Source organism: Xenopus laevis, chromosome 2L, assembly GCF_017654675.1.
Source record: "Xenopus laevis strain J_2021 chromosome 2L, Xenopus_laevis_v10.1, whole genome shotgun sequence".
NCBI lineage: Eukaryota > Metazoa > Chordata > Amphibia > Anura > Pipidae > Xenopus > Xenopus laevis.
The window spans coordinates 148,664,858-148,679,657 of NC_054373.1; the positions used below are offsets into that span (position 1 = coordinate 148,664,858).

A 14,800-nucleotide genomic window follows, 5' to 3' on the forward strand; every position below is an offset into this window, starting at 1 on the left:
GTTGCAATGCTTATCTTAGTTACAGTGTCCACAAAATGGCTGCTGCCTTCTTGCTGTGGTTGTGAATTCCAAGGCATGTGGCTACAAAGATTTAAGTAATTTATATACTGTAAGAAAAGTTAATTTTGCTTTACAATAACAATAGATACGAATTTGGAATTATTTCTTAGGGTGACAGGTCCCCTTTAAAGGGGCTGTTCACCTTTGAGTTAACTTTTATTATGATGTAGAGACAATTCTGAGACAATTTGCAATTGGTTTCCGATTTCTATTATTCATTTTTGAGTTATTTGGCTTTTTATTCAGCAGCTCTTCCGTTTGCAATTTCAGTAGTCTGATTGCTAGGATCCAAATTGCCCTATAAACCATGCACTGATTTGACTGGAATAGGAATGCGAGAGGACCTTACAAGAAAGATGAGTAATAAATATTAGAAATAACAATACATTTGGAGCCTTACAGAGAATTTGGTTTTCTTAGGTGGGGTCAGAAAGAGTCAGAAGCAAACTATAAAAAATAAATAATGAAGACCAATTGAAAAGTTGCTTAGAACTGGGTATTCTATAACATACTAAATGTTTATTTTAAAGGTGAATCTAGCTAGACAGATCACTAAAACTCTCACTATTTCAGGGGACCTGTTGATTCAGGCAATGAACCAGTTAAAGTATTTTATAAGAGGCCCCCTCCTGCTGCTGAAATGTAGGTAAGTTAACCCCTACCAATGCTGGAACCATATCCTGATACAGACCCCCTCATCATAATCATTACCTGGAACTTGTCATTATGACTATCGAAGATGAAGATGATGAAGAATTGTCTGAAGAAAAAATACTTAAATAGGAAGATGATGAAATCTCCATTTGGAAAGCAAATATCTAGGACAGTATATGTCAATGAATCTGCTTGTCATCCTAATCTGTACAGAGCAAAACACTTGGGTTTTGGATTGCTTTCTTCATTGCTTGCCTTATTATATTCAAGCTCCCCTGTCATGACAGAAGTACTGCCACACATTTTTTCGGTTTAATGCTTATTCTTATGTTTAAAACTTTTTGTGTGTTTTCTTATTTAGGCACTAAACAAGATAATTTCACCATTTTAACTGCAGGGCACAGGAATGGCTGATAAAACATTACCTGTCCATTGAGAAGCCCTCTGATAATGAGCTGCTCAAAGGCTGCTGCTTAGAGAGGGGTTTTAAATGTTAAAATTAGTTCTTTGTAATGGCAAAAACATTATTAAATATGGATTTTTTTTTCAATTAAAAGAAAAGACAGAATTCCTTTATTAACATGACATGTTAATTGTCAGTGGCATTACTATAGAGGAAGCAGACCCTGCAATAACAGGGGGGCCTAGACTGTTGGGTCTGCTTCCTCTATAGCTAATAAGAAAACCTCCTCCTCCCCAGCTGCTCTTTTACCAGCGAGGAAGAGGGCGCAAGTCGGACGGGACGTGTCAGGGATTGTGTGGGTGGAGTTAGAGAAGGGTGTAGGCGGAGTTGGGGAGGGGTGTGGGCGGAGTTGGGGAGGGGTGTGGGCAGGTCAGGGGGTAGGAGGATGGGGTTTAGAGTGCTCTAGGCCCCCCCTGAAGGTTTTTTTGCAGGGGGGTCTGGTGCACTCTAGTTACGCCACTGTTAATTGTACTCATTTTTATCAAAGGTGCTTTAAGGTGTATAGTGTGCTTTAAAAGGTTTGTGGCCGCAACTGAAACCTGAAATGAAGAACCAGTGTGTTTGTAACACAAAGAAATCTAATTGAAATGCTGTATGATGGAATACATCACCACCTTTAGAGACCACAAATCCAGAAGTGTACCCAATTACAGGAATACGTTGGTAACATTAACTTCTCACATTAAGTCCAATGGGACAGGGTTGGCAAATATTTCTTTTGTCTTGAATTCTGTATATTCTTTAAACAGCAATTAAATACACAGCTTTTTAGTTTCTGTCAGGCACAGCTATGAGGACCTGCTGCATACACCCCAATATTTAGGGAGGACTGCAAAAACATTTGTGTGGGAGTAGGGCACAATAGGCAAGACCACTAGGGATGTCGCGGACTGTTCGGCGGCGAACTTGTTCGCGCGAACATCGGCTGTTCGCGTCCGCCGCAAGTTCGCGAACGTCGCGCGACGTTCGCCAATAGGCGTTCGCGTCAAAATCGTTCGACCATTCGATCATTCGATCGCTAGAATCGAACGATTTTCGTTCGATTCGAACGAAAATCGTTCGATCGAACGATTAAAATCCTCCGATCGTTCGAATCGAACGATTTTCGGATGTTCGAAGTTCGCGAACTGTTCGCGAACTGTTCGCATTTTTTGCCGGTGTTCGCGAACGGCGTTCGCGAACACATTATCGGCGGTTCGCTACATCCCTAAAGACCACCAAACTGCCTCATTAGGCAATACAGAAGTCTGGTTTTCAGTAGTATTAATATATAGAGTTGTTCTCAAGCATTTCATTAGTATAGATCAGTTTTATGGAGCAAAATGTGGATTTCTGAAGAATCTGGCAAACTTTATAGGAGTGATACTTGCTCTTTATAGAAAAAATGAGTCTTGTAGGGGGCCCAGTAGTGTGGGCAAAAGAAAAAATCTCACTGCTTACCATATTTAGAAATAGGGGATTGAGGGTCATAGGTTTAGGTTTCAGAGTAATGTTTAGCAGGGGCGATCCTGGCCCCTCCGCCGCCTGAGGCAGAAGCAGTTGCTGCTGCCCCCCCCTCCCCCGGAAATTCGCTCTTAAAGTACCAGGAGCAGCATTTTTTCTGCCCCTGGTACCTAGTGGGGTGCTGCCGCTTGAGGCGACAGCCTCAACTTGCCTCATTGGCGAAGCACCCCTGATGTTTAGATACATTTACAACAAGGGGTGTCAGTTTTTTGGGGGGCATTTTTTTCGCTTTTAATACTCATATGTAATACTCAAATAATCAGCTGCAGCTGCTACTCTCTTAAGAGTAGTAATAGAGAACACATCTACTCTATTGAAAAGGAAACTCCATTGGGCAGACATTTTAACAGGGGCTCTGATGATTTAAAATGCAAATCATAGAAAAGGTTGTGACCCTGGTTAGAGGAGGCGATTTTTTAAGAACTTTAAATTCCAAGGAAGCCTTCTGGATATTCATATTAAATACACGTACCCCCACAGGTCTAAACTCTAGGTGGGATGTTGCATATATAATTTGATTTATATTTGTATTTATCTGTCCCTCATACTAGACTTTTTAACCTATGCCTATGAATTTGCTACTTAACATTCATCTCTGCCTCTCTCGATTCTTGGTCAAATTCAACAGGTTTTGATACACAATAATGAATTACTTTTACGGATCATTTTCTGGGGGGTCCCCTCTGTCGCTCAATGTTTGTTTTGATTTGGTTTTATGATACTAGGTTTTATATGTATTTTGTAATTTGTCCCATGGATGGCGTTGTTATTGAATGTATAAAATGGTAACTCACTGGCATCTCGTTTAACCTATTATTAAGGGGTGTTCCCGAAATGCGTTAGGTGTCTTATGCACTCCAGCGACCTAATTTTTTGAATGGTTGAATAAAAAATCATATATTGTATGCTGCAGCTGAGGAGCCCTGAATGATCGTGGGCACACTCAGACTTCATTCGTCCCTCCGGAGCATATTGGAAGGGGAGTTCGGGTGAGTCTGTACCCTACTATTGTGAACAATCTAGTTTAATACTCTCAGCCCACCTTTAGCACAGACTGGGGGCTGTATAGGGCCATTAGTAGACTCTCCTAGCCTAGAAATGTTTTTGTCTCTGGCTAAATGTAAGGACCAGGGTACCTCCAAATTGTAGAGTGACTTACCATACACACCTCTAGCAAAAGGATAACGTGAATTGGATGCAATAACACTGAGCATTCCCTAAATCAATATGCCATAACTTTCAGTGCTCATCGTCTAAATGGCCAGTGCACCGGATTCTTTGGGTGGAAAATGTTGTCAGTTGAGTTGATGCAGGTTTCTATGGGAACCGTGAAGCTAGCCAGGGTTCCTTGTATGCCCTTATGTAAAATTTAAAACAGGAGACAGGACAAAGGATGCATCAACAAATGCAACTTTATGAAAGTGTGAGGAATGGCGTTGTATTGTCATTGTCACTGTCACATTGCACATAATATACAGTGTATAGCAATATATGTTTTGATCAAACCTATGGTAATACATGTATGGGGCCAGTTATCCAGAATGCTTGTGATCTGGGTTTTTTTGGATAAGGGGTCTTTCTGTTATTTGGATCTCCATACATGAAGTCTACTAAAAATCATGTAAACATTAAATAAACCCAATAGGATTGGATTGCCTCCAATAAGGACTTATTATATCTTAGTTATAATCAAGTACAAGGTACTGTTTTATTATTACAGAGAAAAAGGAAATCATTTTTTTCAAAAGTAATTTGATTACATACAGTACTTGGTTAATATGGAGTCTATAGGAAATGGCCTTCCAGTAATTCATACATTTCTGGATTACAGGTTTCCAGATAAGGGATCCCATACCATACATCTTTTACTGTGCTTTGCCTTTATGACAATATTCTAGTGTAACAGCAGTGATGAACAGACAGACAGCTCCGCTTATACAACTACAATATTGTGCACTGTGTGTGTGGCTGTGTACACAGTGTAAATGAGTCTAGTGCTCATTTCATATGGTTGGATTAGGAAATGCTATCTGCTAATTGGTTGCTATAGGTGATAAGAACTGGAGCAAACTTGGCACATATATTCCATGGCACTTTGCACAAACAATCATGATGGGCATTGCAAATGCATCATATGAAGCTGGCTTTCAATTAAATAAATAAATAACCTATGCAGCTACCTGGAATGAGTGGCTCCTATGTGTGAGAGGCTGTCCCCTTAAATGGGTTGTTCACCCTTTAACTTTTAGAATTTATATAGAGAGTTATATTCTGAGAAAATTTGCAATTGGTTTTCCTTATTTGTTATTTTTTTTATTATTGTTTTCCTTTTATTTTTAATTTTTTTAGTTATATATCTTTTTATTCAGCAGCTCTCCAGTTTGCAATTTCAGCAATCTGGCTGCTAGGGTCCAAATTACCCTAGCAACCATACATCGATTTGAATAAGAGACTGGAATATGAATAGGAGAGGGCCTGAATAGAAAGATGAGTAATAAAAACTAGCAATGATCATTACCCCCCTCCCCCCCCCCCCCCGTTTGAAAGCTGGAAAAAGTCAGAAAACTATAAAAAATAAAAACTATAAAAAATAAAAAAGCCCAATTGAAAAGCCTCTTATAATTAGCCATTCTATAATATACTAAAAGTTTACGGGGAACCACCCCTTTGATATAAGAGTGGGAGTGTATCCTCCACTTTCAGTAGCAAAACTACTATATAACAAAGGCTTTACTCAACATATAAATACTATTAAGCAGGAAATGTATATTATATTATGAAAGTAAGCATTGCATAACAGCACTAAACAACTATATTCTTTAACCATCCTCATTAATTCATCTAAGGAAACTTTTTGTCCATCTAAAGGCACACAGGTTGTATGAAGTAGCAGTGCCCCATATACCTGATTGTCCATTCTCCTCCTGGAACATCTGTGTAATATTGTGTAAAGCAATGTAATCTTGGGGGAAAATGCTATAATTCGTAACAGATTCATATAAATAGAATAAACACAAACAGAATTCATTTTCACTAAATTACATTAATGTTTTCATAACTTGGTGTAGAAAGAAGATTACACACATATGAGAGAGATCCACTTTAATTAGAGTGATCCATTATTACTCCTGCCATATGTCCCTGCAGGCGTGCACTCTCAGGCACCTGCTTTTATACCTATTGCTGGAAGAGAAGGAAGAGTCTCTCTTATCCATGGGGAACGTAATTAAAATCATGCACGTATAAGGGAGCCCTATCAAGTATATCAGCCATTTCCTGCAAAGTGAAAATGAAAGCTATTTTTAAATTCTTCTAAAAAGTGTTTGTGCCTTCTCAGATTGTAATAACTGATTTCTGGGGGGAGGCAAGCAGGATCCTAATTGGATGTCCCTGCATCCATATCAAATAAATCTGTCCAATGGTCAAATAAGCTATTATTAATCCACAACTGATTTTAAGGATAGAATTAATGTAGATACACACTTGCCTAGTAATGCATAGGAATACAATGAGCTATTTTTGCGCCTTGCTAATGTAGAATAAAACACAGGACATGCTACATGCAGCAAGGGGGCTAATAGGGATGGTTCTATCTATGTTTCACCACTGGATTTATTAATGTATTGTATTATTGATTCTTCAATTGTCTCCCCTAAGGCAGTTGTGACTGTAGCTCCTATGCACAGAACTGTAATATAATTTTATCAGTGCAGCACGCCTTGTTGGCAGAGTAGGGGTTAAAGAGAGCAGGTGTTGAGAAACAGCTTCTCGTGTGATTGTCTCTCCATAATGCCAATGCCTTTGTGATGTGTTACCTTCTGATTGGTGCACACGGAGGGTTTTTATGTAAATTCAAAGGAGTTATGTAAAGAGCAGATGCTGCTAATGGCAGTAAGTCCAGAATCCCATGAGCACTCTCTGCTTATTTGTTTAGTCACTGTAATTTCCATTGCACAATAAATGAAAAGAAAGATAATAAAATCAGTCTGTTTAGCTGTCATTGAATACTGAAGAGTTGCTAACAAGACTCTTGTTATTTATATTAAAGAGGTTGTTCACCTTACACATATTTTTTGCAGATTCGTTTTCAGATTGCACACCAGAAACAGAGACTTTTTGTCAACTGTTTTCTTTTTTTTTTAACATTTTTTCAAAATTGAAGTATAAAGTTAAAGGTTTGTGTCTCTAGTGTTTCAATCTGGCAGCTGAGTGATCCAAGTGTAGATTGTGAACTGTTACAATTTGCTACATTAGTTGATATATTTCTCAGTAGCATCTGTGCAATATCTATCTAACAGCTCCCTTAAAGGAGAAGGAAACCCAGTGGGCACAAAAACCCTCCCCCCCCTCCCCTGTGTTGCTTCCCCTCCCTCCTCCCCCCTGGCCTACCTGTCCCGCTGGGCAAATGCCCCTAACGTGTTACTTACCCTTCTGCGCAGGTCCAGTCCACGGATTTCACAGATGACATCTTCTTCCACGTGATCTTCTTCCTGCTTTGACCGGCGTTTTGGCGCATGCGCAGTAGGAGCAGGCGAAATGCTCCTACTGCGCATGCGCCGGTCAAAGCAGTAAGAAGATCACTTGGAAGAAGATAGCGTCGGTGAACTCTGTAGACTGGACCTGCGCAGAAGGGTAAGTAACAAGTTAGGGGCATTTGCCCAGCGGGACAGGTAGGCCAGGGAGGAGGAGGGAGGGGAAGCAACACAGGGGAGGGGGGGAGGGTTTTTGTGCCCACTGGGTTTCCTTCTCCTTTAAGGGTCAGGGCACACAGGCAGATTTGGGGAGATTAGTTGCCCGGCAACAAATCTCCTCTTCTTCGGGGCGACTAATCTCCCCAAACTGCCTCTCCTGCCTTCCTGCCGGCTAAAATGTAAATCGCTGGCGGAATGGCATTTGGAGCAATTCATTTTCCGAAGTCGCCCAAAGTTTCCTCGTCAGGCGACTTTGGAAAACGAATCGCTCCAAGTGCCATCACAACCGACCGGACGGCAGGGGAGGCAGTTCGGGGAGATTAGTCGCCCCGAAAAAGAGGAGACTAATCTCCCCGAATCTATCTGTGTGCCCTGACCCTTAATGAATACAAGATAGGAAATGTATTAACTTATTTATAAATTTAGAACAGTTACAGAGTCAGCGACACCTCCCACCCCTCCCAGAGTTGCTAGTTTAGAAAGACATAAGAAGGTAAAAAATGAAACTTTACACGTTACGGATATTAGAAAAATTATCGGAAATAGAAAGTAATTAAAAAAAAAGTATTTCTGGTGAACTATCTGAAAAAAAAAGTGTTGGAAGCTGAACAATCCTTTTGACGTAGCTTTTAGATATTGTCATTTATTTATGTGCTTAATGATACAGTAGGCACAAAAGCTTGTGTAATACAACACAGGATATTGACGCACAATTTAATATGGTCAGTAATGAGGTTTCTTTGCTTAATATTACTTAATGCCAGTTCTTATATTGATTACAAAGCTCCTCCAACTACATGGAATGCTCCTGAGTACGGGAAGAAGGCATTTATCCCATACACCCGTAAGGACAATCATACTACTATAGTAACCAATCCAGTGAAGGTGCCGTGTACCAACCAATTACAAAACTGTTTTAATCTTCCCAAAACAAATATTCCTCTAATTTGACAAAAAAAACATGCCAGTGTACTGGCACTTTGGTACATAGGAATATATGTGAAGCATAAGAAAATAGAAACAGGACATGCTGAACAATCATTTCTACAGCTGCATAGTCTAAGTATACAAAGCAGAGAATAATGACGATGCTGCTTAAATTTGGTTTAAATTGAACTCTTTAATTAGTGATATGTGTTTTTCCCATACTACTGATTATAGGTTTTGACTTCTGACCAGTCACACTTTTTAAAATAGTAATAATATATATAGCTAGATAGATTAGATAGATAGATAGATAGATAGATAGATAGATAGATAGATAGATAGATAGATAGATAGATAGATAGATAGATAGATAGATAGATAGATAGATATACAGGATACAAATGATGGCACTCACAGGATTTTCGGCAAAAAGCAAACAAAGGTGTAAAAAAAAGAAAAGGTTTATTTATCCAACGTTTCGGTTCCACACAGGAACCTTTCCCAAAGTCAGCAGCTCTCATTTTTCTGAGAGCTGCTGACTTTGGGAAGGCATGGACGTTTAACGGGCCCTGGCCACCAATTTTCTTATAATGTGGGGTCCTAGCCACCAATATTTTTTAATGGGGGGCCCTGGCCACAAATGTTTTTTTATGGGGGGCCCTGACCACCAATATCTTTTTATTTTTATTAACATGTGGGAACCCTAGCCACCAATATTGTTTTTGTTTTTTAACTGTGTGGTGGGGGGCGGACCTGTGGGGTGGGGAGGGTGGACCTGTAGGTGGGGCTTGCGGTGGGCGCAGCCCAGGGGGCCCAGGAAATTTTGTTGTATGGGGCCCTGTGATTTCTGATGGCGGTCCTGTATATATATATATATATATATATATATATATATATATATATATATATATATATATATATATATATACATATATACTGTACATATATCAAAGTCAAATTAAACTTTATTGTCATCTCAGCAGTATACGAATATACCGTGAGACGAGACAACGTGGCTCCAGCTAGTACATATCACAAAAAGGTACTTAAAAATACACAATAAATATGTAAACATGAAATGTGCAATATATTGGCAGAAATTGGATATATACATGTGTAAACCTTTAGAATTGTGCAAATAAATTAACAGTTCACAAAGTGAGGACAGGCAGTGAGTTGAGGAGTCTGATAGCTTGCGGAAAAAAGCTTTCACACAGCCAGGTTGTTCGGGCTTTAATACTGCGAAAGAGTTCCTGCTGGATGGGAGCAGCGTGAACAGTCCGTGTGAGGGGTGTGTGGAGTCCAGTACAATGCAGGAGGCCTTTCTTACACAGCGCTTGTGGAAGATGTCCTGCAGTGATGGAAGAGCCACTCCAATGATGTTGCCAGCTGCTCTGACAGTCCACTCAGCGCCGTTTCTGGGGAAGGAGCCGCCTGAGGCGGCTCCTGCAATGCCGCCCCCCGCACCGACTTACCTGTCGATTGCGAAGAGCGCAATTGCGCTCTCTCGCAATAGCGCAGCCGAATTTCCGGTTTAAAAACCGGAAATTCGGCTCTTAAAGGTGCAGGAGCGGCTTTTTGCCGCCCCTGGAATCCTGTCTGGCGCTGCCGCCTGAGGCGAGCGGCTCAGCTCGCCTCATTGGCGGAGCTCCCCTGAGTCCACTGTAGACTTTTCCGGTCAGCAGAGCTGGCACTACTGTACCAGATGGAGATGCAGCTCGTCAGGACGCTCTCTATGGTGCCCCTGTAGAACACTGTGAGGGTGGGAGGTGGAAGACTGGCCCGTTTCAGTCGTCTTAGGAAGTGAAGATGCTGCTGAGCCTTTTTGGTAATGGAGGCGGTGTTGGTGGTCCAGGTGAGGTCATCAGAGATGTGGACTCCCAGGAATTTGGTGTTCTTTACTGTGGAGCCGTTGATGTTGAGTGGTGTGTGAGCAGGGAGAGTTCTCCTGAAGTCGACGATCATCTCTTTCGTTTTATCCACATTCAGTGACAGGTTGTTCTCACTGCACCAGACTGCTAGCTGCTGAACCTCATCTCTGTACACCGACTCGTCGTTGTGGTTGATGAGCCCCACCACAGTTGTGTCATCTGCGAACTTGATGATGTGGTTCGAGCTGTGTCTAGCTATGCAGTCATGTGTCAGCAATGTGTACAACAACGGGCTGAGAACACATCCTTGAGGAGCTCCTGTATTTATGTACACTACTTTATGCTCAGTAAATTATAAGTGATTCTGCCACAATGATATTTGTGTTTATTATTATGAACAGTAACAGATAAAATGGGGTAGTTACACCCCCTGGGGCTGCTGTACCTCATGCTGGTTGGCATTCCCTAACTTGCATGTCTGAATAAAGTGCAAGCTTAGGGCCAGGTAAGAACAGGACAGGTGACACAGGCATAGCTGTATTAGTGAACACAAGACTTATGTCTATGGGTGCTCAGCCTGGGATGGGGTGAGGAAAACATGCCAGTTTGTGCCTGTTATTAGACCGTGCAAAAAAATTGTGTAAAATGAAAATGTTGAAGGGGTAGTTCACCTTTCAGTTAACTTTATTATCTTATAGAATGGCCAGTTCATAGCAACTTTTCAATTGGTCATTTTTTATTTCCTTAATTTTTTCATGATTTGCTTAACTCTTCTGACTCCTTCCAGCTTCAAATGGGGGTCACTGACCCCAGCAGTCAAAAAATGATTAATCTGTAAGGCTACAATTTTATTATTATTGTTATTTGTTATTACTTATCTTTCTATTCACCCCCACTCCTTTTGTATATACCAGTCTCTCATTCAAACCACTGCCTGGTTGCTAGGGTAAACTGGACCCTAGCAATAAGACACATGCTGAAACTCCAAACTGGCGAGCTGCTGAACCAAAAGCTAACTAATTAAAAAAACAAAAATAATTAAAAATGAAGACCAATTGCAAATTGTCTCAGAATTTCACTCTCTACATCATACTTAAAGTTAATATAACGGTGAAAAATCCTTTTAAATAACCAATGCAAAAATATGCAAGAGGGAATTTCCTGTCATGTGGAAGAGAAGGGTCAAATGTGGGCAGCAGTTTCATTTTAGGAATTCTTAACTACAAGGACAAGGAAAGCTTACTAAAAGTTTTCTTAGATGGTTGGAAAGAACAAATGCTTGGCAAAGCTTCATCAAACCACTTCCTGGAGTGAATGGTTAATTAGTACTGCTCTAAGCAATAACCCCCTTTAAAAAGTATTGTCTCTTCTGTAAAAAAAACATGTTTGACGTAGAGCTTTCCCTGCTGAATAGAACGAGGGGACTGCCTTTTTCACTTATTGCATTACAGAAAGCTGTAAATTAGGAGCCTGCAGGAAGATTAGCCCTATAACCAGGCTTTTTAGAAATGCACATCCCCTTTAAAGGGGTTATTCACCTTTTAAATTAATGTTTAGTATGATGTAGATATTCTGAGACAACTTGTAATTGATTTTTATTTTTTATTAGTTGTGGTTTTGGTTTATTTGGCATTTTATTCAGCAGCTCTCCAGCAATCTGGTTGCTAGGGTTCAAATTACCCTAGCAACCATGCACTGATTTGAGAGACTGGAACATGAATATGAAAGGGCCTGAATAGAAAGATGAGTAATAAAAAGTAGCAATAACAATACATGTGTAGTCTTACAAAGCATTTGTTTTTAGATGGGATCAGACCCCCATTGTAAAAGCTGGAAAGAGTCAGAAGTAGAAGGAAAATAATTCAAAAACAATAAAAAATGAAGGCCCATTGAAAAGTTGCTTAGAATTAGCCATAACATTCTAAAAGTTAACTTAAAGGTGAACCACCCCTTCAAGACTAAATCAGACAACCTTCAGAAATAGATTTCACAATTCTACACTAACACATCATATAGAAAATAGACGAGACCTAACAGCTGGAATAGCCAGTATCAGTGGCGTTTATATTCACTAGCATTAGCCAGTGATACATGCTATACAGTATGTATACGTTTATTTTAGTAATTGTTTCTGATACTTTATTTTGCTTTGTTTTGCCAGTGTTAGCTTGATAGACCGATGGATACTACACAACCATGTGCTACAAACTAGCAAAACTTTTTTCTGCCCATGGATCACATGCAAATAATGCCTGCAGTACTGCATTGTGAAAAATGGAAAACCCTTCTATTGGCAGCCTCCCCAACATTCACTATCCTCCACAAATATGAGTAGAACACCAAAGAGATAGTTCAGTACATTCCCCTGTTCAGCAGGTGCCATTGGACTGTTACTAGTAAACCATCTCATTAGAAAGGGTTAATGCCGGTGGTCCACACAAGTTAAACACCACTGGCAGACAGTTAGGCTGGTGCTAAATGCCAATCCGCAAGTCCCCAACCAAATACTTTGCCAACAGTCAGTGTTGGACTGGCCCCACCGGGAAACCAGAAAATCTCCCGGTGGGCCCATGCGTCAGTGGGCCCTTGTGCTGCTAAACATTTGGCCTATTTCATGGCCATTCCCTGTTTCTATGAGAACAAATAGGCTAAATAGATGGAATAAAAGATCATAGTATGTATAACTAAAACAGACTAGGAGAATAGAGGTTGATTGAGGATAGGAAGAATAATAGTACTGAGATTGGGCCCCTGGTCTAACTTTTCTTGGTGGGCCCCTGGTCTAAAGTTTTTGGGTGAGCCCCTGGTGTCCACACAGTGGTCAAGGACACTCACTCACTCTGGCTAAGCAACTCCAACTGGGCACCTTGAGGCTAGAGGGCACCTCTGGGGAGAGCACAGACAAACCAGGAGATATAAGCACCTAAATAATGTTACATTTTCCATCCCCTCATAGCCAATAATAAAAAAAAATGTAATATTGCCTCATACTCTATGTGGGTATAAACAGATGCATTTGAGTCACATTATGCAGCAGCATGTTATTGTGGATATGAATACTGCATACAGTGGAAGACACTGTAGATCACAATGCAGGGAGCTGATTGCTAGCCCATTGCCCAGCCTCTAAGCAGTTTATCCTCCTGCCACAGTCTCAGCTGCCCAATAGGGGGTTCCCTGTGACGCTGCACCCAATTAACCCCTTGCACACTCCTTATCTAAACGTGTTTAGTTGGACATGCCATACGACAAAGGGTTAAATGGCAGCGAGATTAGCAGGTTGCCTGAGAGATAATCCCTTCTCCTCCCGGCATGTCTCGGGTGCTTATTATCATTAGGGTCTGCGCTTGGACACGATAGTATTGCTATTTATATAAAACTGGCCATTCAAAAGGAGCAGAATAAATGCAGCCTGACGCCGTCCTTACCTTGTGCCACAATAATCGCTGTCATTCAGTGATGGACTATATGTGCAGCTCACCCTGAGCATCTGCCTCCTTCCCCCGATCTCTGGGCGCAGCACATCCTTCTCATTTGTTCTGCTGAACTCGCCTGCCCCTGGTGGCAACAAGCGGTAATGACAAGCAGCAGTATCCTATGTAGATAACGGCTGCACTATTGCATTGAGACTGGATGGCTGCACAGCTGGAAAATACAGGGGAGGGACAAGCATTGAGTATGCACAGTAGTTTTATATTGGCACCTGCTGCTGTATATTCACTGACCCCGCCCCCCATACTGCCATCTTAACAATGTGCACTGATGGCTGCCCTACAGAAACAACGACAGAGTGAATTCATTCATGTTAACTGCAAAAGTGCTTAGAAGAGCTCTCTGAGAATACTTACTGTGAATTCTCAAGAAGGTTTGTTCCACATTTAAAGGTTATTTAAAACTCTTGCATATTTTATTTTAATACTACAAAACACTCATGCGTTTATGTTGGAATGTGAATGTTTGCAGGGTTACACTAGCTCTTAAAGGGATACTGACACTAAAAAAAATTATTCTTTATTAAAGGACCAGTAACAGCAAAAACATTTTTAAAAAAATTCGTTAGTATGATACGAAAAAAAAGATACCAACACATATTAAACTTTAAAATCGATAAGTCTTTATTGAGAAATAAATTAGCGAAGCTCCGCTTGCGCTCCTCTTCAGAAACGCCGACAGGGTGACGATCCATCATGCGGCACTCGATTTATACTCCCTGGCTATCTCCTATAAGGAAGGCAGGGAGGAGTAATGGAGTGCCGGATGATAGATCGCTGATCGCCTTTTCTGTAGAGGAGCGCAAGCGGAGTTTCAGTAAGTTATTTCTTAATAAAGACTTAATTAGTCCTTGTGGTTTTTTTTTCGTTCTATACTAACAATTTTAAAAAAAATAAAAATAAAAAATCGATGTTACTGGTCTTTTAATGTACATTAAAAGTTGCCTATAGGTCATGTTGATCATTTTTCACTGATAAGTCTGTTTTTGTAAGTAATTGTTACTTGAAGGTCCTAAACCTGACTGTTTTGCCAACCTGACTGTTGCGTCTCAACATGTCAGTTAGAGATTCTAATGCTAACAGACTGATGAAGCTGAAATATGGCAGCCCCCTCATAGGGAACATGGGGGATCAGATGGG

General features: G+C 40.6%; 1 protein-coding gene across 3 annotated transcripts in view; it reads right to left on the reverse strand.

Moving 5' to 3' along the window:
- b4galnt1.L (beta-1,4-N-acetyl-galactosaminyl transferase 1 L homeolog) overlaps positions 1–14,800 on the reverse strand; it is a 125,271-nt gene that overhangs the window by 96,855 nt on the left and 13,616 nt on the right. The window contains exon 1 of one of the 3 annotated variants that reach the window (XM_041580836.1): positions 13,598–13,727. The exons of 1 other annotated variant lie outside the window; for it this stretch is intronic. Coding sequence is in view for 1 of the 2 variants with exons in the window: in XM_041580834.1 (XP_041436768.1) it covers positions 13,598–13,659 (62 nt within the window). In the remaining variant the exon portion in view is untranslated. Of the gene's footprint in view, positions 1–13,597; positions 13,728–14,800 lie in introns of those variants that run through there. One more of the 3 variants, XM_041580834.1, reaches the window with a different exon arrangement.